This window comes from Taudactylus pleione, unplaced genomic scaffold (assembly GCF_031769625.1).
Source record: "Taudactylus pleione unplaced genomic scaffold, aTauple2 ptg000194l, whole genome shotgun sequence".
Taxonomy (NCBI): domain Eukaryota; kingdom Metazoa; phylum Chordata; class Amphibia; order Anura; family Myobatrachidae; genus Taudactylus; species Taudactylus pleione.
In genome coordinates this window covers 296,635-318,297 of record NW_028284596.1, presented here as the reverse complement: position 1 = coordinate 318,297, position 21,663 = coordinate 296,635, and the positions used below count along the sequence as shown (strand labels likewise).

The following is a 21,663-nucleotide window of genomic DNA, read 5'->3' as shown; positions in this document are numbered from 1 at the left end:
CATATATTCAGTTAGGGGGTCATTCAGACCCACTCGCGAGCGGCAGTACGCTCGCAAGTGGGTCGATGGTCCCCACTGCGCCTGCGCGAGACCCGGCGAGCGAATGACTTTCCATCGCTCCGGGTCTCTCACCAAAGGGGGCGTCCTGTCGATGTTGATTGACAGCACGCCCCCTTTGGTGGGTGTGCCGGGGGCGTGCCTGCCAGACGGAGGCGTTCCTATGGGAACGCCTACCGTCTGAAGCCGGCCCCACTGACATCACTAGTGATGTCAGTGGGAGTGATTTTGGCTCTGATAGAGCCAAAATCACTCCTGGCCTTGCGGTTGAGAAACCCGACCACAGGGTTTCACTCGCAAGTCCGATGGTCAAGACCATCGCGACCATCTTGTTGGACGCTCGTATATGCTGTGGGTGGTGACCCACAGCTATAAGAGCGTCCAGGAGGACGCTCCATTCTAATGGAGGTGGGCCCTGATTCAGAGCGAGCGCTCTGGTCAGAGCGTCCGGCTCTGAATCAGGGCCTTAGAGCATAGGGATCTATATTCTAAATAGTCCTGTAGACATCATATGATGCAATAACTCCGATATCTACCCAATCATATACCAATATAATATACAATTCATAGGCTTTTCCTTTTCTTTTTCAATTTAATCATATGTATAACCAATAACAGGTTTTGATGAATGAATATACATACACACACACACTTGGTTACAGTAATCATATTTTAATTTCACTTTTCTATACTTGATTCACTCTTATATCTTTTTTAATATTTCGCCTATCTATCCATTTCAAGTAATTTTTTAGAATATTATCATTAAAAGTTATATTTTATTATATAGGATAATTCAGAATGACCATATTATTATTACGGTGAATTTATTCCCTAGAGTGCACCAGAACAACTCATCTTTTCTTCTTTTTTTGTCCTCTGTAATAGTTTGAGTTTGGTGGCACCGTATCCCGAATATATAGAGAGATTATAAACATATATTGAACAATTTGAGAAATATATGCTCATTAATAATAGGGATTGGAAATATATCACTTATTCTGTGCAGATCTTTCATTTGTTGCCTTTGGGCATTGACCTGGCATTCGCCAATGTGGGCAGCACTGGTATAATGGTATAATTATATGTGGGACACTCTATGTGCGAGCACGCTGTATGATCAATAAGGGGTGCACCCACTTACCAGCCCCTCTTTGCAGTGATTTATTCATGACCTGTTGATGTCTCTTAAGGGCTGGAGTTAGCACCACCCTAAAGTTAAGGAGTTTGTGGTGGAGTTGAAAGAATTAATAATAATAAAAATACATTCTGTGGATGCGCCGTCCATCGTATGCGCCATGATCTCACATGGCTAGAACGATTTGAGGATGATCGGCTCTCCCCCCTTCTACGCTTAAGCTGTATAAATTGGGCCAAATGGGAGTTGATGACCTTCCCAGTGGACCAGCCACATACAACTCCTACTCAGCCCTTTAAGCGGGAAGCCGACGGACGTAGTCCCGACTGTCTAATCCCGGCAAGTGTCTAATGACAGGCGTCGAAATCCCGACGTCTGTCATTAGACCTAGCCTGGGAGCCCGACACCCGGCTTACCGATCGAAGGTAATCCGGGCGCCGGACACTGACAGCTGCAGGGGGAGATGGTTAGGTTTAGGGCTCCCGGGGGGGGGGGGGGACTTAGGGTTAGGCACCCCCCCCCGGGAGGTTAGGGTTAGGCTAGGGGAAGGGGAGGTTAGGGTGAGACACCCCCTCGGGGGACTTAGGTTTAGGCGGCGGGGAAGGGGGGGTTAGGGTTAGGCACTTTGGGAGGTTAGGGTTAGGCACCCCTAAGGGAGGGTTAGGGGGGGAATTAGGGTTTCATACTTACCTTAATAGACGATCAGGATTTCCACCTCTGACGGGCTGTCACTGTCGGGATTTGAACCGCCGGCCATGCCGGGCGGTAAATCATACCGATCCCTAAGCTGTTGCAGGAGAGAGTAGTACAAGAGGGACTGCTGCAGCCATTGGGGGGGACCACAGCCCAACCGAGAACCCTGCAAAGTTCTGTACACTGAACTCCATCCAAAACCTTTTTTTTTTTGCAAAAAGTTTTCCTTTAGTATAACAATGGTATTACGTCGCTTAACATTTATAAAACATTATTTATTTATTTATTACTAATGTGAAGCGGAGACCCATAATTAAGCTGCAGTCATTGTTTTCAGCCAGCTGGAACCCTTTGATGACTTGACACAAAGAATCACAGATAATCTCTTTGTTTCGCTATGAGAAAGCCTCCTTTTATACCTGATCCTGCTTGCTTAACATTATTATTTAACATTTACCCCTAATTCCCTGCGGTACCTGACCCCTATGTCTGTAAGGTCTCGTCTCACCGTCACTAACCTGTTTACCGGCCAGGGCCGTTGCGTCTATTGGGAGTAACAATGGCTGTCACATAACTATTTATCATTCACTTCCTTTAGTGTTTGGACATTGGGAAATAATGAGAATTTCCTTAGCAATCAATGGCCTGTATAAAGACCGTCCCAAGAGGGAAAGGAATTTACAGATGGTCTAAAGAAAAGGGTTATTTGATTATATGTAACAAGCTGCCTGTCATTTTAAGATCATTTTACTATATTGCATTATTTATTATTCCTTTTTTTGTTTTTTTTTAGACTTAATGTTATGTTCAATAAGAAAGCAGCTGTTATAATGCACTTTTTGCTTTAATTCAGCTATTTGCATACCCCAGGTGACGCTCCCTCGCTACTTTCTTTCTGTAGACCCCACGCATTGGTGTGTGATTGCCTCTTGGAACACCAGTTCCTCTTCATGTCTTCTTTATTTGTTTTTAGGCTTATGGTGTTGTGACATCTATGTTATTGCATTGACTGTGTATGTAAAGGAGTACCATAGAATGCCACAGGCATTAGGGAGGGGCTACCACTCCTTCCTTAGTGATGTCATTTATTGCTAGTGAACCGATTCGCTGCAGTCTTAAGGATATAGATTCAACCCACAAAATGGCTGCCTCAGCTGTTTAGGTGACAAGTGCGCTTTACCAGTGTGCGCCTTAAGTTCTGGAATGGACTTGAAAATCCAGGGTGTTTGGGAGATGGAGAACGCCAGCGGGTGCACTGGATTGGTACTCAGGCTGGCTGCGTCCTGAATGTATACAGATAATGGAATATTGGCACTAAGGCACCAGTCTCTTCCCTTCTCTTTCAGGGTCTGACTATCAAACCTCTTGTAAAGTGGCTGAAAGTGAAGAGACAAGACCACCACAAGCCAACCTTAAATGAGGAATTACAAGAGCACGTGAGTCCCTGAGACCTTCACCCATAGCAGCTGTCTAGCGTCCATCCCCAGGAAATCATCCATGGTATCCTCAGACCACAGAGCCAGGGGCTGATTCTCTGTGGTTCAGTGGGGGGGAAGGGGGGTACTAGTGGCGGATAGTTAGCAGGGCGTGGAGAGGAGGTGATGACCATGGTACTTGGAATGTGGGGTTATTTTTGGAGCGTGCTATGAGAGATCCTGTATTGGCTCATAGTGAATAGAGATTTGGATAATACTGCATCAAATGCAGCCAAAGAGCCGGTTATCTATGATTGATTACTTATTGGTTCTAACTGCTCTGCCCGTCTGACCAGTCATTTAATGGGAATATATAGGAAGTAGGAAAAAAATAAAAGCAATGAATGTAGGTGAACTGGTGTAGGTTAATACATTGAAGTCGCCTGAAGGTGGGAAACCCTTTAAATATTTGACCTTTAACTAAACAAATTCATGTGACATTGAAATGTGCTAATAGTGACATTGTCTCTCTCCTCCAGGCCTTTGACCATATTATGGCAGCTGTAGAGGATATAATCGGCCACCATGGCTACCACCATTGGAGAGACAAGTAAGTAATGCTGGGAATTGGAGATTACAGTGGCTAGCGTTGGGTTCTGAGCCTGTGTCGGACCCGGCCATTCAGATGCTGGTTAAAAGCCCGGAGGACCCCGCTTCCTACATTGCAAATCTCCTAGAGACTGAGGTCAGAGGGCAGACAAGTTGACTCTGAAACCACGCCCTCTGCGTGCTGATAACATTTGTTTGTGGGCCCCTGCTTTTCCCCAGTGGGCCCCTCACACCCCAGGTGATGCTGTTCTGAGCTGATGGAGTGATAAGTCTTTTGTAGATCCACCATTTTTGTGTAGACTATGTCTCTGCGTTCCTTAGCTGCCAGGGAAGTTTTTAAAATCAGCCATGCTTTAGGGATGTATATAATTTGTAATAAAAGTAAAAAAATTAATTAAAATATGTGCGACATGCTAATAAGACATCACAAATTATATCTGTTACACAACCAGCTAATGTGTTAGTCTAGCATCTGTACAGAAGGAGCTGGAGGGGCCTCACCCTCCGCTCACTGCTCTCACTGGCTGCCTGACAGACACAGACACTGTTCTCCCTTCCCCTCCCACCCCTTCTGGAGAAGGCTATGGATCGGGAAGGTCCCAACCCAGTGTGCCCCCCCCTCCCAGCAGCAACACTGGGAACAATAGCTAGTGACCGGTAAATGATGTGTTCAAAATACTACTTAAAATACTAAAGACTATGAAGCCAAAAGAAGTGCACAAGAAGTTACTCAACAAAACCCTTTGGCCTTTCATTCTGATAGGTGGGAGCAGTTTGATAAGAAGTATCTGAGCCAATGGCTGATGAGGAAATCTGCTTATCGAATCAAAGATGAAATATGGGAAGTTTGCTACAAACTGAACATCCGCGACGCTCTAAGTCTGGCAGACCAGGTATTGACTGAACACGATCTATTGTCAGCCACGCCAATGTACAGTCCAATGCGCTGCATACAGGTGTCTGTTATAAGGGGCATTACATGTGGGTCATGTGTCTGCTGTAATCGTGTACAGGTCAGTGATGTACAGTACAGTACCTGTCAATCCATTGTTCTGGACATGAGACATCTTATTGTACACTAGCTCCCAAAATGTAGCGCTGCAGTTTTTATTTTGGACCAAAAGCAGGGGGTAGTCCTCATGTACACAGGGCCTGATTCAGCAAGAAACACAGTTGTTAATACGCACGCAATCGGTCGATGTTTGTGCTCTGCATGTGCATCGCAGTGCGAGAACTAGCAAAAGCAATCGGAACTGCGATTGAAGAGGCTACGCAGACCCAGAGCACAGTAATTGACAGGAAGTGGCGTTTGTGGGTGGTGCCGAGGGGGATAGGGGTGGTCAGGCGAAAGCAGGTGTGCCAGCGCGTGTCAATGCCGTTGCAGGGGCGTGCATAAATTGGCCACTGCGTGGCTAGAAGCAGCCAAAGCACTGATAGCGTGCGCGGCTGGTAGCAATAAGGGAGTAAGGTTAGGGATTGTGCAAGTGTGCGTATGGGTCCGATGTTACCGATTGTTACGCTATGATCCCCTAGTATATGGATGTGAGTAAGGGGAAGTGGGCGTCCTTATGTCAGGATGCGATCGCAATGTTCATGCAAATATTTAAATAGCAGCGCTGATATTTTCCGCTGCGCTGCGTGCGTATAAGCAGAATAGCGATCCTTAGTCAATCAGGCCCACAGGCCACCGAGAAAGGGATCTGCCTTGTAGCCTAGCCACAATTATAGGGGTCTGCACTGTACCATAGCTATGAGGTAAGTGGTCTGCATTGTTCCCTGGCCACCAGGATAGGGCTCTGCATTGTACACTAGCCACCAGGATAGGGGTCTGCATTGTACACTAGCCACCAGGATAGGGTTCTGCATTGTACACTAGGCACCAGGATAGGGGTCTGCATTGTTCCCTTGCCACCAGGATAGGGGTCTGCATTGTACACTAGCCACCAGGATAGGGCTCTGCATAGTACACTAGCCACCAGGATAGGGGTCTGCATTGTACACTAGCCACCAGGATAGGGGTCTGCATTGTACACTAGCCACCAGGATAGGGGTCTGCATTGTACACTAGCCACCAAGATAGGGCTCTTCACTGTACACTAGCCACCAGGATAGGGCTCTGCATTGTACACTGGCCACCAGGATAGGGCTCTGCATAGTACACTAGCCACCAGGATAGGGGTCTGCATTGTACACTAGCCACCAGGATAGGGGTCTGCATTGTACACTAGCCACCAGGATAGGGGTCTGCATTGTACACTAGCCACCAAGATAGGGCTCTTCACTGTACACTAGCCACCAGGATAGGGCTCTGCATTGTACACTGGCCACCAGGATAGGGCTCTGCATTGTTCCCTTGCCACCAGGATAGGGCTCTGCATTGTACCCTTGCCACCAGGATAGGGGTCTGCATTGTTCCCTGGCCACCAGGATAGGGGTCTGCATTGTACATTAGCCACCAGGATAGGGCTCTGCATTGTACGCTAGCCACCAGGATAGGGCTCTCATTGTACACTAGCTACCAGGATAGGGGTCTGCATTGTACACTAGCCACCAGGATAGGGCTCTGCATTGTACACTAGCCACCAGGATAGGGCTCTGCATAGTACACTAACCACCAGGATAGGGCTCTTCACTGTACACTAGCCACCAGGATAGGAGTCTGCATTGTTCCCTGGCCACCAGGATAGGGGTCTGCATTGTACACTAGCCACCAGGATAGCCTGCATTGTACACTAGCCACCAGGATAGTCTGCATTGTACACTAGCCACCAGGATAGGGCTCTGCATTGTCCACTAGCCACCAGGATAGGGCTCTGCATTGTCCACTAGCCACCAGGATAGGAGTCTGTATTGTTCCCTGGCCACCCGGATAGGGGTCCGCATTGTACACTAGCCACCAGGATAGGGCTCTGCATTGTACACTAGCCACCAGGATAGTCTGCATTGTACGCTAGCCACCAGGATAGGGCTCTCATTGTACACTAGCTACCAGGATAGGGGTCTGCATTGTACACTAGCCACCAGGATAGGGCTCTGCATTGTACACTAGCCACCAGGATAGGGCTCTGCATAGTACACTAACCACCAGGATAGGGCTCTTCACTGTACACTAGCCACCAGGATAGGAGTCCGCATTGTTCCCTGGCCACCAGGATAGGGGTCTGCATTGTACACTAGCCACCAGGATATGGGTCTGCATTGTACACTAGCCACCAGTATAGGGCTCTGCATTGTACACTAGCCACCAGGATAGCCTGCATTGTACACTAGCCACCATGGTATGGGTCTGTATTGTACACTAGCTCCCAGGATAGGGTTCTGCATTGTACTCTAGCCACCAGGATAGGGTTCTGCATTGTACACTAGCCACCAGGATAGGGTTCTGCATTGTACACTAACCACCAGGATATGGCTCTGCATAGTACACTAACCACCAGGATAGGGCTTTCACTGTACACCTGCCACCAGGATAGGGCTCTGCATTGTACACTGGCTACCAGGATAGGGGTCTGCATTGTACACTAGCCACCAGGATAGGGCTCTGCATTGTACACTAGCCACCAGGATAGGGCTCTGCATTGTACACTAGCCACCAGGATAGGGCTCTGCATTGTACACTAGCCACCAGGATAGCCTGCATTGTACACTAGCCACCATGGTATGGGTCTGTATTGTACACTAGCCACCAGGATAGGGCTCTGCATTGTACACTAGCCACAAAGATTAAGGGTCTGCATTGTACACTAGCCACCAGGATTAAGGGTCTGCATTGTACACTAGCCACCAGGATTAAGGGTCTGCATTGTACACTAGCCACCAGGATAGGGGTCTGCATTGTACACTAGCCACCAGGATAGGGCTCTGCATTGTACACTAGCCACCAGGATAGGGGTCTGCATTGTACACTAGCCACAAGGATAGGGCTCTGCATTGTACACTAGCCACCAGGATTAAGGGTCTGCATTGTACACTAGCCACCAGGATAGGGCTCTGCATTGTACACTAGCCACCAGGATAGGGCTCTGCATTGTACACTAGCCACCAGGATAGTCTGCATTGTACACTAGCCACCAGGATAGGGCTCTGCATTGTACACTAGCCACCAGGATAGGGCTCTGCATTCTACACTAGCCACCAGGATAGTCTGCATTGTCCACTAGCCACCAGGATAGGGCTCTGCATTGTCCACTAGCCACCAGGATAGGGCTCTGCATTGTCCACTAGCCACCAGGATAGGGCTCTGCATTGTCCACTAGCCACCAGGATAGGGCTCTGCATTGTCCACTAGCCACCAGGATAGGGCTCTGCATTGTACACTAGCCACCAGGATAGGGCTCTGCATTGTACACTAGCCACCCGGATAGGAGTCTGCATTATTCCCTGGCCACCCGGATAGGGGTCCGCATTGTACACTAGCCACCAGGTTAGGGCTCTGCATTGTACACTAGCCACCAGGATAGTCTGCATTGTACGCTAGCCACCAGGATAGGGCTCTGCATTGTACACTAGCTCCCAGGATAGGGTTCTGCATTGTACACTAGCCACCAGGATAGGGTTCTGCATTGTACACTAGCCACCAGGATAGGGTTCTGCATTGTACACTAACCACCAGGATATGGCTCTGCATAGTACACTAACCACCAGGATAGGGCTTTCACTGTACACCTGCCACCAGGATAGGGCTGTGCATTGTACACTGGCCACCAGGATAGGGGTCTGCATTGTACACTAGCCACCAGGATAGGGGTCTGCATTGTACACTAGCCACCAGGATAGGGCTCTGCATTGTACACTAGCCACCAGGATAGGGCTCTGCATTGTACACTAGCCACCAGGATAGCCTGCATTGTACACTAGCCACCATGGTATGGGTCTGTATTGTACACTAGCCACCAGGATAGGGCTCTGCATTGTACACTAGCCACAAAGATTAAGGGTCTGCATTGTACACTAGCCACCAGGATTAAGGGTCTGCATTGTACACTAGCCACCAGGATAGGGGTCTGCATTGTACACTAGCCACCAGGATAGGGGTCTGCATTGTACACTAGCCACAAGGATAGGGCTCTGCATTGTACACTAGCCACCAGGATAGGGCGCTGCATTGTACACTAGCCACCAGGATAGGGCTCTGCATTCTACACTAGCCACCAGGATAGTCTGCATTGTCCACTAGCCACCAGGATAGTCTGCATTGTCCACTAGCCACCAGGATAGGGCTCTGCATTGTCCACTAGCCACCAGGATAGGGCTCTGCATTGTCCACTAGCCACCAGGATAGGGCTCTGCATTGTACACTAGCCACCAGGATAGGGCTCTGCATTGTACACTAGCCACCCGGATAGGAGTCTGCATTGTTCCCTGGCCACCCGGATAGGGGTCCGCATTGTACACTAGCCACCAGGATAGGGCTCTGCATTGTACACTAGCCACCAGGATAGTCTGCATTGTACGCTAGCCACCAGGATAGGGCTCTGCATTGTACACTAGCTACCAGGATAGGGTTCTGCATTGTACACTAGCCACCAGGATAGGGTTCTGCATTGTACACTAGCCACCAGGATAGGGTTCTGCATTGTACACTAACCACCAGGATAGGGCTCTGCATAGTACACTAACCACCAGGATAGGGCTTTCACTGTACACCTGCCACCAGGATAGGGCTCTGCATTGTACACTGGCCACCAGGATAGGGGTCTGCATTGTACACTAGCCACCAGGATAGGGGTCTGCATTGTACACTAGCCACCAGGATAGGGCTCTGCATTGTACACTAGCCACCAGGATAGGGCTCTGCATTGTACACTAGCCACCAGGATAGGGCTCTGCATTGTACACTAGCCACCAGGATAGCCTGCATTGTACACTAGCCACCATGGTATGGGTCTGTATTGTACACTAGCCACCAGGATAGGGCTCTGCATTGTACACTAGCCACAAAGATTAAGGGTCTGCATTGTACACTAGCCACCAGGATTAAGGGTCTGCATTGTACACTAGCCACCAGGATAGGGGTCTGCATTGTACACTAGCCACCAGGATAGGGGTCTGCATTGTACACTAGCCACAAGGATAGGGCTCTGCATTGTACACTAGCCACCAGGATAGGGCTCTGCATTGTACACTAGCCACCAGGATAGGGCTCTGCATTCTACACTAGCCACCAGGATAGTCTGCATTGTCCACTAGCCACCAGGATAGGGCTCTGCATTGTCCACTAGCCACCAGGATAGGGCTCTGCATTGTCCACTAGCCACCAGGATAGGGCTCTGCATTGTACACTAGCCACCAGGATAGGGCTCTGCATTGTACACTAGCCACCCGGATAGGAGTCTGCATTGTTCCCTGGCCACCCGGATAGGGGTCCGCATTGTACACTAGCCACCAGGATAGGGCTCTGCATTGTACACTAGCCACCAGGATAGTCTGCATTGTACGCTAGCCACCAGGATAGGGCTCTGCATTGTACACTAGCTACCAGGATAGGGTTCTGCATTGTACACTAGCCACCAGGATAGGGTTCTGCATTGTACACTAGCCACCAGGATAGGGTTCTGCATTGTACACTAACCACCAGGATAGGGCTCTGCATAGTACACTAACCACCAGGATAGGGCTTTCACTGTACACCTGCCACCAGGATAGGGCTCTGCATTGTACACTGGCCACCAGGATAGGGGTCTGCATTGTACACTAGCCACCAGGATAGGGGTCTGCATTGTACACTAGCCACCAGGATAGGGCTCTGCATTGTACACTAGCCACCAGGATAGGGCTCTGCATTGTACACTAGCCACCAGGATAGGGCTCTGCATTGTACACTAGCCACCAGGATAGGGATCTGCATTGTACACTAGCCACCAGGATATGGGTCTGTATTGTACACTAGCCACCAGGATAGGGGTCTGCATTGTACACTAGCCACCAAGATAGGGCTCTGCATTGTACACTAGCCACCAGGAGAGGGGTCTGCATTGTACACTAGCCACCAGGATAGGGCTCTGCATTGTACACTAGCCACCAGGATTAAGGGTCTGCATTGTACACTAGCCACCAGGATCGGACTCTGCATTGTACACTAGCCACCAAGATAGGGCTCTGCATTGTACACTAGCCACCAGGAGAGGGCTCTGCATTGTACACTAGCCACCAGGATAGGGCTCTGCATTGTACACTAGCCACCAGGATTAAGGGTCTGCATTGTACACTAGCCACCAGGAGAGGGGTCTGCATTGTACACTAGCCACCAAGATAGGGCTCTGCATTGTACACTAGCCACCAGGAGAGGGGTCTGCATTGTACACTAGCCACCAGGATAGGGCTCTGCATTGTACACTAGCCACCAGGATTAAGGGTCTGCATTGTACACTAGCCACCAGGATCGGGCTCTGCATTGTAAACTAGCCACCAGGATAGGGCTCTGTATTGTACACTAGCCACCAGTAAAGGATATTACTGGCCATAGAATATTATTGTATAAAGTGGAGGAATTTTATGTTTCCGTTAGCGTCTCATTTAGGCTTGTCCTCCTTTGTTCTCCAGGTTAATAAAAAGTGGGTGTGGTCTTGGTTAATGTCACAATAAAATGTCACTTCTATATAGAACACCAGCTCTCTAGCTGTCTTGTACTTATCGGCCTCTGAGTGAGCCATCGTTCTCTATTAAGAGAGTAGGAAGTTACTATGTCTAAACAGAAGGGAGTCTGACCATTTAGTACTGTTATGTACTAAAAAAAAAAAAAAAAAATAGAGAAGTTTTCATCCTACAGACTTTTGACAGAGCCGAATGTTTGTTATTGTGGTTTTGCTCTTTGAAGCTCTCAGGGTCAGCTGTCCGGAACGTGGGGCTTGCAGAGAAGTTCTATGTTAGGTTGTATCATTAAGCAATCATCTGTTCCCAAATCATTTCCTTCACATTAAATACAATAGGACTTCTATAGCAATATACTGTATGATTGTCTACTATGTAAAGGCAATGGGTGCACTTCAAAGACAGAAGGGATAGACCTCTGTATAGGAAGAGCACCATTGACATATGGGGGGTGGGTGATGGGGGAACACCTGGAATTTCTGGCGACTCAGTAAAAGCAGCAGATTGTGGAGTCAGCAGACCCGTCCCTTCCGCACAAGGACGGATGAGAGGGCACTAATCTCACAGCTGCGATCCAGAAACAGTGCAGGACCCAGCCCAGGCCAAGCAGTATAAAAATAGTTATCCATGTGTGCTCGGGCATGAGTCAGGCCGGGGACGGCGAGGCACCAGGTGGAACCGTTCAGACTTTACCAGTACGGACGTAGCTTGTGGGATTAGCATCGCTTTTGTCATCTCCGGTTCTATGAAACGCAGACATTAGTTTTCCTGACAATGATATCGTTGTAATATTGTCTCTGAGAACGGATGGCAGCTATGAAGGACACAGCCTGGAAGGTCACTGCCTGGGGAGCTCCTGTCTTTGTATTTTGTCACCTGCGCTAATTTCTAGAATGAGCGGTTGAGAAACTATATAACACAACAGACTCGGCCGCAGCAACGTTACACAGGACCGGGTCAGAATGTCGCCAGGCTCTGAATGTCAAAACTGTCGACATGGTTAAAATGTCAACATGATGTTTAACATCAGGGGGGGAGGGAAGAACCTGGATTCTTCCCTCCCCCCCCCCCCTCCTCCAACGGTGGCGACACGCCCCCGTTTTGGCGAAGGGAGGGCATCGCTACCCCCTTCCCGCCCACAAATGGCAGCACACTGTCAATCACTGACAGCCTGCGGCAAGTCCGCGAGCGGGATCGCATACCTGCTTCCCGAACATCGGGAATCTGCGTTCAGCACTGCATTAGCGTGCACTACTGAATCAGTCCCTCGGACCTTAGGCCCTTGTCAATGCTGCATAGTGGATAATTGGAAGCTATTTAATTTCAAGGGGTTTGTTTCTTATTGATGCAAACAACTTAACATGATTTGGAAAATATATTCCCTTCCAGCCATTTAATATAGGAGTAGAAATTACAGACAAGGAATTCTTCTTACCAGATCATTGACATTTCATAGGATTACAGCGGAGCTCAGCGCTGCCTGTTGTGGCGTCTGGTTACAAGGGGACGTTTTCATGCAGATTTTACACTTCTCACTAAATTTGACAGATCGTTTGAAGTAATGACAATAATACGCTTCCTGACAATGAGATTACATTTCATGGGGATCACTTCCCACGTATAAACACCTAAAAAAAAAAATAATTCTGGAACATGCTTTGGATTAATTCCCGTCTGAGCACAGGAAGTCACAATATATGCCACTCTGTGCTTTTGTGTCTAACGATTATTATGTTACAGACGACAAGTGCAGATATTTGAAACCAATTATTTCAGTAACAACAGTAACATCCAGCTAGTGACTGCGGGCCTATGTAGGTGATTTGCTAACCAGCCCCGGCCCGTTTGGCAATCACAGAACGCTGAATCGCGGTATGTTCCAGGATAAGAGACTTCATGTGTGAAATACACATATCGGCTTTTTAATCACCAGAAAGCATTTAGCAATCAAAATACAATCCCCTTGTGCTTACCTAAATATCATTTGCTAGGTGTATAAAGGTTACCTTATGCAGAATTAATATTACTATTATAACTTTTTTAAATTTATCCAGGTTTAGACTAGAACAGGGGGGGGGGGTGGCAAATTAATGGAAAGGGTAATTTCCACTTGTGAAGGCAGTCATATCCAATGATCAGGGCATAGCAGCATTGTATTGAATCCAGTGATCAGGGCATAGCAGAATTGTATTGAATCCAGTGATCAGGACAGAGCAGAGTTGTATCGTATCCAGTGATTAGGACAGAGCAGAGTTGTATCGTATCCAGTGATCAGGACAGAGCAGAGTTGTATCGTATCCAGTGATCAGGACAGAGCAGAGTTGTATCGTATCCAGTGATCAGGACAGAGCAGAGTTGTATCGTATCCAGTGATCAGGACAGAGCAGAGTTGTATCGTATCCAGAGATCAATGCAGAACGGAGTTGTATTGTGTCCAGTTATTAAGGCAGAACTGAGATATGTCGTATCCAGTGATCAAAGCAGAACGGAGTTGTATCGTATCCAGTGATCAGGGCAGAGAGGAGTAATGTCATATCCAGTGATCAGGGCAGAGAGGTGTAATGACATATCCAGTGATTGGGGCAGAGAGGAGTAATGTCATATCCAGTGACTGGAGCAGAGAGGAGTAATGTCGTTATTCAGTGACTGGAGCAGAGAGGAGTAATGTCGTTATTCAGTGATCGGGGCAGAGAGGAGTAATGTCGTATCCAGTGATCGGGGCAGAGAGGAGTAATGTCATATTCAGTGATCGGGGCAGAGAGGAGTTGTCGTATCCAGTGATCGGGGCAGAGAGGAGTTATGTCGTATCCAGTGATCAGGGCAGAAAGGAGTTATGTCGTATCCAGTGATTAGGGGAGAGAGGAGAGTAATGTCGTATCCAGTGATCGGGGCAGAGGAGAGTAATGTCGTATCCAGTGATCGGGGCAGAGAGGAGTAATGTCATATCCAGTGATCGGGGCAAAGAGGAGTAATGTCATATTCAGTGATCGGGGCAGAGAAGAGTTATGTCATATCAATGATCGGGGCAGAGAGGAGTTATGTCGTATCCAGTGATCGGGGCAGAGAGGAGTAATGTCATATTCAGTGATAAGGGCAGAGAGGAGTAATGTCGTATAGAGTGATCGGGCAGAGAGGAGTAATGTCATATTCAGTGATCGGGGCAGAGAGGAGTTGTGTCGTATCCAGTGATCGGGGCAGAGAGGAGTTATGTTGTATCCAGTGATCAGGGGAGAGAGGAGTGATGTCGTATTCAGTGATCAGGGGAGAGGAGAGTAATGTCGTATCCAGTGATCGGGGCAGAGGAGAGTAATGTCGTATCCAGTGATCGGGGCAGAGAGGAGTAATGTCGTATCCAGTTATCGTGCAGAGAAGAGTAATGTCATATTCAGTGATCGGGGCAGAGAGGAGTAATTTCATATCCAGTGATCCGGGCAGAGGAGAGTAATGTCGTATCCAGTGATCAGGGCAGAGAGGAGTAATGTCATATTCAGTGATCGGGGCAGAGAGGAGTTGTCGTATCCAGTGATCGGGGCAGAGAGGAGTTATGTTGTATCCAGTGATCAGGGCAGAAAGGAGTTATGTCGTATCCAGTGATTAGGGGAGAGAGGAGAGTAATGTCGTATCCAGTGATCGGGGCAGAGGAGAGTAATGTCGTATCCAGTGATCGGGGCAGAGAGGAGTAATGTCATATCCAGTGATCGGGGCAGAGGAGAGTAATGTCGTATCCAGTGATCGGGGCAAAGAGGAGTAATGTCATATTCAGTGATCGGGGCAGAGAGGAGTTATGTCATATCAATGATCGGGGCAGAGAGGAGTTATGTCGTATAGAGTGATCGGGCAGAGAGGAGTAATGTCATATTCAGTGATCGGGGCAGAGAGGAGTTATGTCGTATAGAGTGATCGGGCAGAGAGGAGTAATGTCATATCCAGTGATCGGGGCAGAGAGGAGTTATGTCGTATCCAGTGATCAGGGGAGAGAGGAGTGATGTCGTATTCAGTGATCAGGGGAGAGGAGAGTAATGTCGTATCCAGTGATCGGGGCAGAGAGGAGTGATGTCGTATTCAGTGATCAGGGGAGAGAGGAGTAATTTCATATCCAGTGATCGGGGCAGAGGAGAGTAATGTCGTATCCAGTGATCGGGGCAGAGGAGAGTAATGTCGTATCCAGTTATCGTGCAGAGAAGAGTAATGTCATATTCAGTGATCGGGGCAGAGAGGAGTAATTTCATATCCAGTGATCCGGGCAGAGGAGAGTAATGTCGTATCCAGTGATCAGGGCAGAGAGGAGTAATGTCGTATCCAGTGATCGGGGCAGAGAGGAGTAATGTCATATCCAGTGATCAGGGGAGAGAGGAGTAATGTCATATCCAGTGATCAGGGGAGAGAGGAGTAATGTCGTATCCAGTGATCAGGGGAGAGAGGAGTAATGTCATATCCAGTGATCAGGGGAGAGAGGAGTAATGTCGTATCCACTGATCGGGGCAGAGAGGAGTAATGTCATATCCAGTGATCAGGGGAGAGAGGAGTAATGTCATATCCAGTGATCAGGGGAGAGAGAAGAGTAATGTCGTATCCAGTGATCAGGGGAGAGAGGAGTAATGTCATATCCAGTGATCAGGGGAGAGAGGAGTAATGTCATATTCAGTGATCGGGGCAGAGAGGAGTAATTTCATATCCAGTGATCAGGGGAGAGAGGAGTAATGTCATATCCAGTGATCCGGGCAGAGGAGAGTAATGTCGTATCCAGTGATCAGGGCAGAGAGGAGTAATGTCGTATCCAGTGATCGGGGCAGAGAGGAGTAATGTCATATTCAGTGATCAGGGGAGAGAGGAGTAATGTCATATCCAGTGATCAGGGGAGAGAGGAGTAATGTCATATCCAGTGATCAGGGGAGAGAGGACAGGTGAAGATTTATCGAAGTTTGGAGAGAGCACATGTCTAATAAGCACTGAGGGGGAGATGTACTAAGCCTTGGAGAGAGATAATGCACCAACCATTCCGCTTCTAAATGTCATTTTTCCAAGCACAGCCTGTAACGTGACAGACGCTAATTGGTTGGTACTTTCTCTCCAAGCTTTGATAACTCTCCCCCTCATAGTTATAGCTTAGCCTAGAGAGCAATATTTCTATAAAGCAGCATAATACTGGGGGGAATAGAGAGCTCGCTATTTGTCAGCTCTATCATTACAACACAGATAACTAAACGTCTTACTGCAGTGCGTCTCTAATGCACACGATGGGCCTCCTGCGTGAGTCGGTCTCACTGCCCGTTTTGGACAATCTGTGTTGCCGACTGTTGGTCCCCAGACATTTCCTAATCCTGTGGTTATTTTTCCTACAGGGAGGTCATATACTGTCCCCCGATAGACTGTCTTTACCGTCAATGCCAAGTCGGGCCTCCATGTCGGAGACCTCGGTGACCAACCTTTTGTAAGTAAGAGAATAAGCTGCTTCTCTGTATGTCAGTGGTATTTCATCACAGTAATGTCAAATATTGTTTTTCTGGACTGATAAATTAGCTGAGTGTCTATAATATAGCGGCACCACCTGTTAAATTGATCGTTCTTTTGTCTGCTCGGTATCTTGACAACAATAGAAAAAGTAGAAAATGCCAAGACAGCAAAAACGTACAAAGCGCAGCATGGCGTTTATATACCGGACAAGTAATATTGCCAACATACAAGGCTAATCCAGAAAGCAAAGACTTTAAACACAGAGGGCCTGATTCAGACCCAGTCGCATGCGCTGAGCGCTCGCAACCGGGTCGATGGTGGCCCAGAGCGCATGCGCACGACGGAGCGAGACCCGGATAGCGACTGGCAATCCGCTTCATTTAAGCATTTATCGTATGTATCCATAAGTTTTAGAATCCCCTTGTTGTGCTCGACTACCTTCCGTCCGTTGAACCATTTGTTGACTGCAAGGGGTATATTTACCAAAGGTCGATTTTGATCGATTTAAAATCTATAGAAATCGATCAACATTGCGGTTATGCTTTTGTGGCTAAATCACACATTTACTAACAGACAATTTGTTTTTTTTTTAAGTATTAGTAAACGTTAGGGATGTGCAGGCTCGGATAGGTTCGAGTTTGCACGTTGAGTTCGGATTTTTCCCTCCAAAAAAACGGAACTCAGAAAGAGGCTAAACGTCATCTTGCATGGACGAACATCATCATTCCTGGACAAAAGTCCAGGAATGATGATGTTCGTCCATGTAAGATGACATCATCATTCCTGGACAAAAGTCCAGGAATGATGATGTTCGTCCATGTAAGATGACATCATCATTCCTGGACAAAAGTCCAGGAATGATGATGTTCGTCCATGTAAGATGACATCATCATTCCTGGACAAAAGTCCAGGAATGATGATGTTCGTCCATGAAAGATGACATTTAGCCTCTTTCTGAGTTCCGTTTTTTTGGAGGGAAAAATCCGAACTCAACGTGCAAACTCGAACCTATCCGAGCCTGCACATCCCTAGTAAACGTGTGTTTTAACCCCAGAAGCTCAACATCGATTTTCATCGACTTTATCTCCAAGTTTCAGCTCACCATCACTTCCAAAACGATTTCCACCCAGGATCTCTTTGCGCTTAGTGAAAAGGTGAAAATCGCTTGGAGCAAGGTCCGGGCTATAGGGTGAATGATCGAAAACCTCCCAACCAAAATTGTGAAGTATTATTGAACAAGTCACCCCATTTTCTCACATCGCCATACACCTGCTATAATTGGTGATAAAGTTCGTCAGGTCTCACTTTCTGCGCATCCAACCATGGAATAACCCTCCTCACTTCACAGCTGGAGGGATTTTGTGTCATAGGGTCTATTTAACAACACACAACATCGCTAAACATAACCATAATTGCACGCTACTTACAGAGCACTTAGAAAACAGGTTAGGGAGACGTCCTGACCATGTATTGGGGAGGGTGAATGACCTGCGCGGCGAGAATGCGCCATCGGTCTTTACTTTCCGGATTACCCCTTGTAGCTAAACAATGTCTCAAAGCAAGATGGAAAATATAATATGCTTACCTTTGGTGTATTCTCATAATTGTTGCCATTGTTTTCCCAGCATTTCCCGGGGTCTTGGCGTCTAATATATATGTCCTATATAGACTTCCACCCTTCCTAGTCACACAGGATAGCGCAGCTGTCCCCTAACATCTGTGTAATGAATGAGTGACAGTTCCTGTTCCGGTGTCTGATTGTGCCATAGAGAAGTCCAGTGCATTGGACTGCCACACTCTCGTGGCGTACGCGTTAGGGAAGCGGGTATCGACAATGGCTCTGAATTAGACTGGTTACCTGATCACAGGCATGGTTACAGAAAAGATAAAAGTGCACATTGGGCCTGCTTCAGAGATGTACTTAATGCCGATGTTTTAGCAGTTGAGCGATAATCGGCAATCTGCGCATGTGTCTAAGTCTCACCGCGCATGCATCAAGGTACAGTACCCCCGTTTCGGGGCTGTGTCACATCCTGCATCTGCGATCCCTTACGCAAGAAAAATGTCTTTGGCATTTCAGTACATGCGCCCAAACGAAGACCGATCATTGAGGGGTCCCCGGCCGATGCTTGGATTTGCAAAGCCGCAGGCGGGCGTCCCAATACATTCCTCAGCGGCTGAGAAATGTGCATATTTTCACACGTTCACTGTTTACGCAGACGCAGCAGTGGCGGCCTCAGCGTAATCTCTGAACCAGGCCCCTTGTCGGTCTACAAAAGCATGTCTAACCAGCGCTAAGGGGGAGCTGTATCAAGCCTTGGAGTGAGGGGAAGTCGATAGCGATAAAATACCAACCAATCATTTCTTAACTGACATTTTTCAAACACAGCCTGTAACGTGACAGGAGCTGATTGGTTGGTACTTTATGTCTCTCCAAGCCTTAGTGCATATCCCCCTAAATCCAGAGAAATAGAGCAATGAATGTGGTAGCAGTGGCAGGGGAGCTTCTACCCACAGTCACTTAAAGTTGTCTGAAGGTGGATAAATGATGTAAAGTAGAGAACAGTCTATTTTGTGTATGTGAGAATAACCCAGTCAGTCTCTGCAGCTGCTGTAAGTGGGTCTCACTCTGTTTTTTTTAACGGGAATTTTTCTCTGCATGATTCATCTTAGGAGGGAGAATGGCAGCAAGGCGCGCCTGGATCTGCAGGCCATTGACACTGTGCGCAGTGGGAGGGACCGAGAAGATACCGTCATGCACCATGTGCTCAGAGGTGGCTTATATAAACCTCGCCGGATGGTAAGATAATGTCATACGATTCTTTAAATGTTGTAGGTTTTCAAATATAGGATACAGACCTTTAGGGGGTCAGTTCAATTAGACCGCACTTGCGGTACCGCCGGACACGTGGATTTGCGCTTTAATTGAATTGATCTCTTAATCTTGTTTTCCTTGTAAATGCAAACTTAGGACTAGTTTTTAAAATTATTTCTTAGAAATATTTTGGGCTTTGGATCTGATTCAGAGATGGTCAGAATTGCACAAACGCCCAAATGTTAATGCAGAAGGTGGCGTCTGTAGGAAACAGCCACGTTCTTGCTGCATCTGCAGTCACAGTGCTGCGTCCAAGGTCGCGACCAGGGATTGATGGTCGCTATAGTTGCCCTTTGGCCAGGCTGAAGCTTACCGCAGCCTGACCGGGTGCTGCCTCGAGGCCAGGAAATCTATGTCCACCAACGCAGACCCTGGCCTCATCTCTCCCAGAAAACAGGGGGGTCACGCATCCGTTTCTGGGAATGGTGGCTAGCCCCGCCCCCCAAATGCTGCAGCATGCCTATCATGCTGTGGCTTGGGAGGGTTTGCAGGCAAGATCGCAGGACCTGTCCTGACCATGCGCAGAGCACTCACCTCTCTGACCATAGGAATTATGCTGGGCTATAGCACTCCTAGGGTTTGTGGCATAGTAACTTTTACAGTATATTTTCTGGATCCTAAAGCTGGGTACACACTATATGTTATATAATATGATATATATTGTACACATCGTATAGTGTGTACGCCCAAACTGCCGTTCATCAGATTGTACCATCTGCTGTTCTGATGCAATGAACAACCCGGTGATGTTACATGCAGCATGTAAAGACACATTGCTCCATAGTACACGGTGTAGTACAATTTGTACAGTGCACGCAATGTATCGTTACATTGCATTGCACCGTCGCTGAGTCACACATCGTATATAGGGCCTGATTCAGAGCCGCACGCAAAAAGCGAGCACTCGCTCTGAATCAGGACGGTCCTTTTTTTTTTTTTTTTTTTCTTAAACCGGCATCCTGGCTGCTCGCATAGCTGTGGGTGACCACCATCTTATAGTGTCTAGAAATGGACTTTATTCCGCTGCGGTTTATCTCTACAGTGCAAAGCCAGCTACAGCCGCCATTTTATGACCCAGGACGAGCAGGAGCGTCAGGAGAAAGAGGTTTTCCAGAAGAATATGAAGCGGCGACTGGAGTCTTTCAAATCCACAAAGCACAACATCTGCTCGTCCAAGTCACGCGTGAAGAAAGACGGGCGCAAGAAGGTAAGCTCCTCGCTGCCCGACTCTCCTAGTGTGGTCCTGCTTTTGCGCCACTGAAAATATTTAGCTACGATTATCTGTTTTACCAATATTCAGACATGGAAACCCCCGGCGTTCAGAGAAGGTGATGCAGAGTCTGTAATAGAGGTCAGACTTAATGACTTCACGACTTAATGACCTTTCTCACTTAGAACTCTTCAGTTTGCTCACATTCTACATTGATTCTCAGTAACGCAGGACATGGAATTAAAATCTTGTATTTTTAGTGCACATTTAGGAGCAGATTTACCAGTTTTCAGGACTTTGTTTCGCCTGAATGTATCAAAAATCGCATGGAGAGGCAGGAGGTCCAATAGCATACCCTCCAACATTTTAGAGTATGAACCCGGTGCATGGGGGCGTGGCCACAGATAAAGGGGCGTGTCCACGGGGCTGAAGGCATCGGCGCTGGTTTAAAACTTGCAGTATAAGTGTTATACTGCAAGTTCTATATACAGGCGCTAGCGACGGTCAGGGCAAACTTTAGAGGAGGAAGGAGGACTGAGAATAGCCGGCTGTCACTCAGCAGCGCTGCGGGAGTCCTGTGTCCCAGCAGCGCTGCTTAAGAAATCGGGTGATTGTACCAACC

The 21,663-nt window shown here is 47.8% G+C and overlaps 1 protein-coding gene across 1 annotated transcript in view; it reads left to right on the top strand.

Annotated features, from left to right (window-relative positions):
• SLC9A5 (solute carrier family 9 member A5) overlaps positions 1-21,663 on the top strand; it is a 137,782-nt gene that overhangs the window by 85,302 nt on the left and 30,817 nt on the right. The window contains exons 8-13 of the mRNA XM_088476767.1: positions 3,235-3,324; positions 3,843-3,913; positions 4,676-4,805; positions 16,845-16,933; positions 19,630-19,756; positions 20,874-21,038. Of these exons, the coding sequence (XP_088332893.1) occupies positions 3,235-3,324; positions 3,843-3,913; positions 4,676-4,805; positions 16,845-16,933; positions 19,630-19,756; positions 20,874-21,038 (672 nt within the window). The remainder of the gene's footprint in view (positions 1-3,234; positions 3,325-3,842; positions 3,914-4,675; positions 4,806-16,844; positions 16,934-19,629; positions 19,757-20,873; positions 21,039-21,663) is intronic.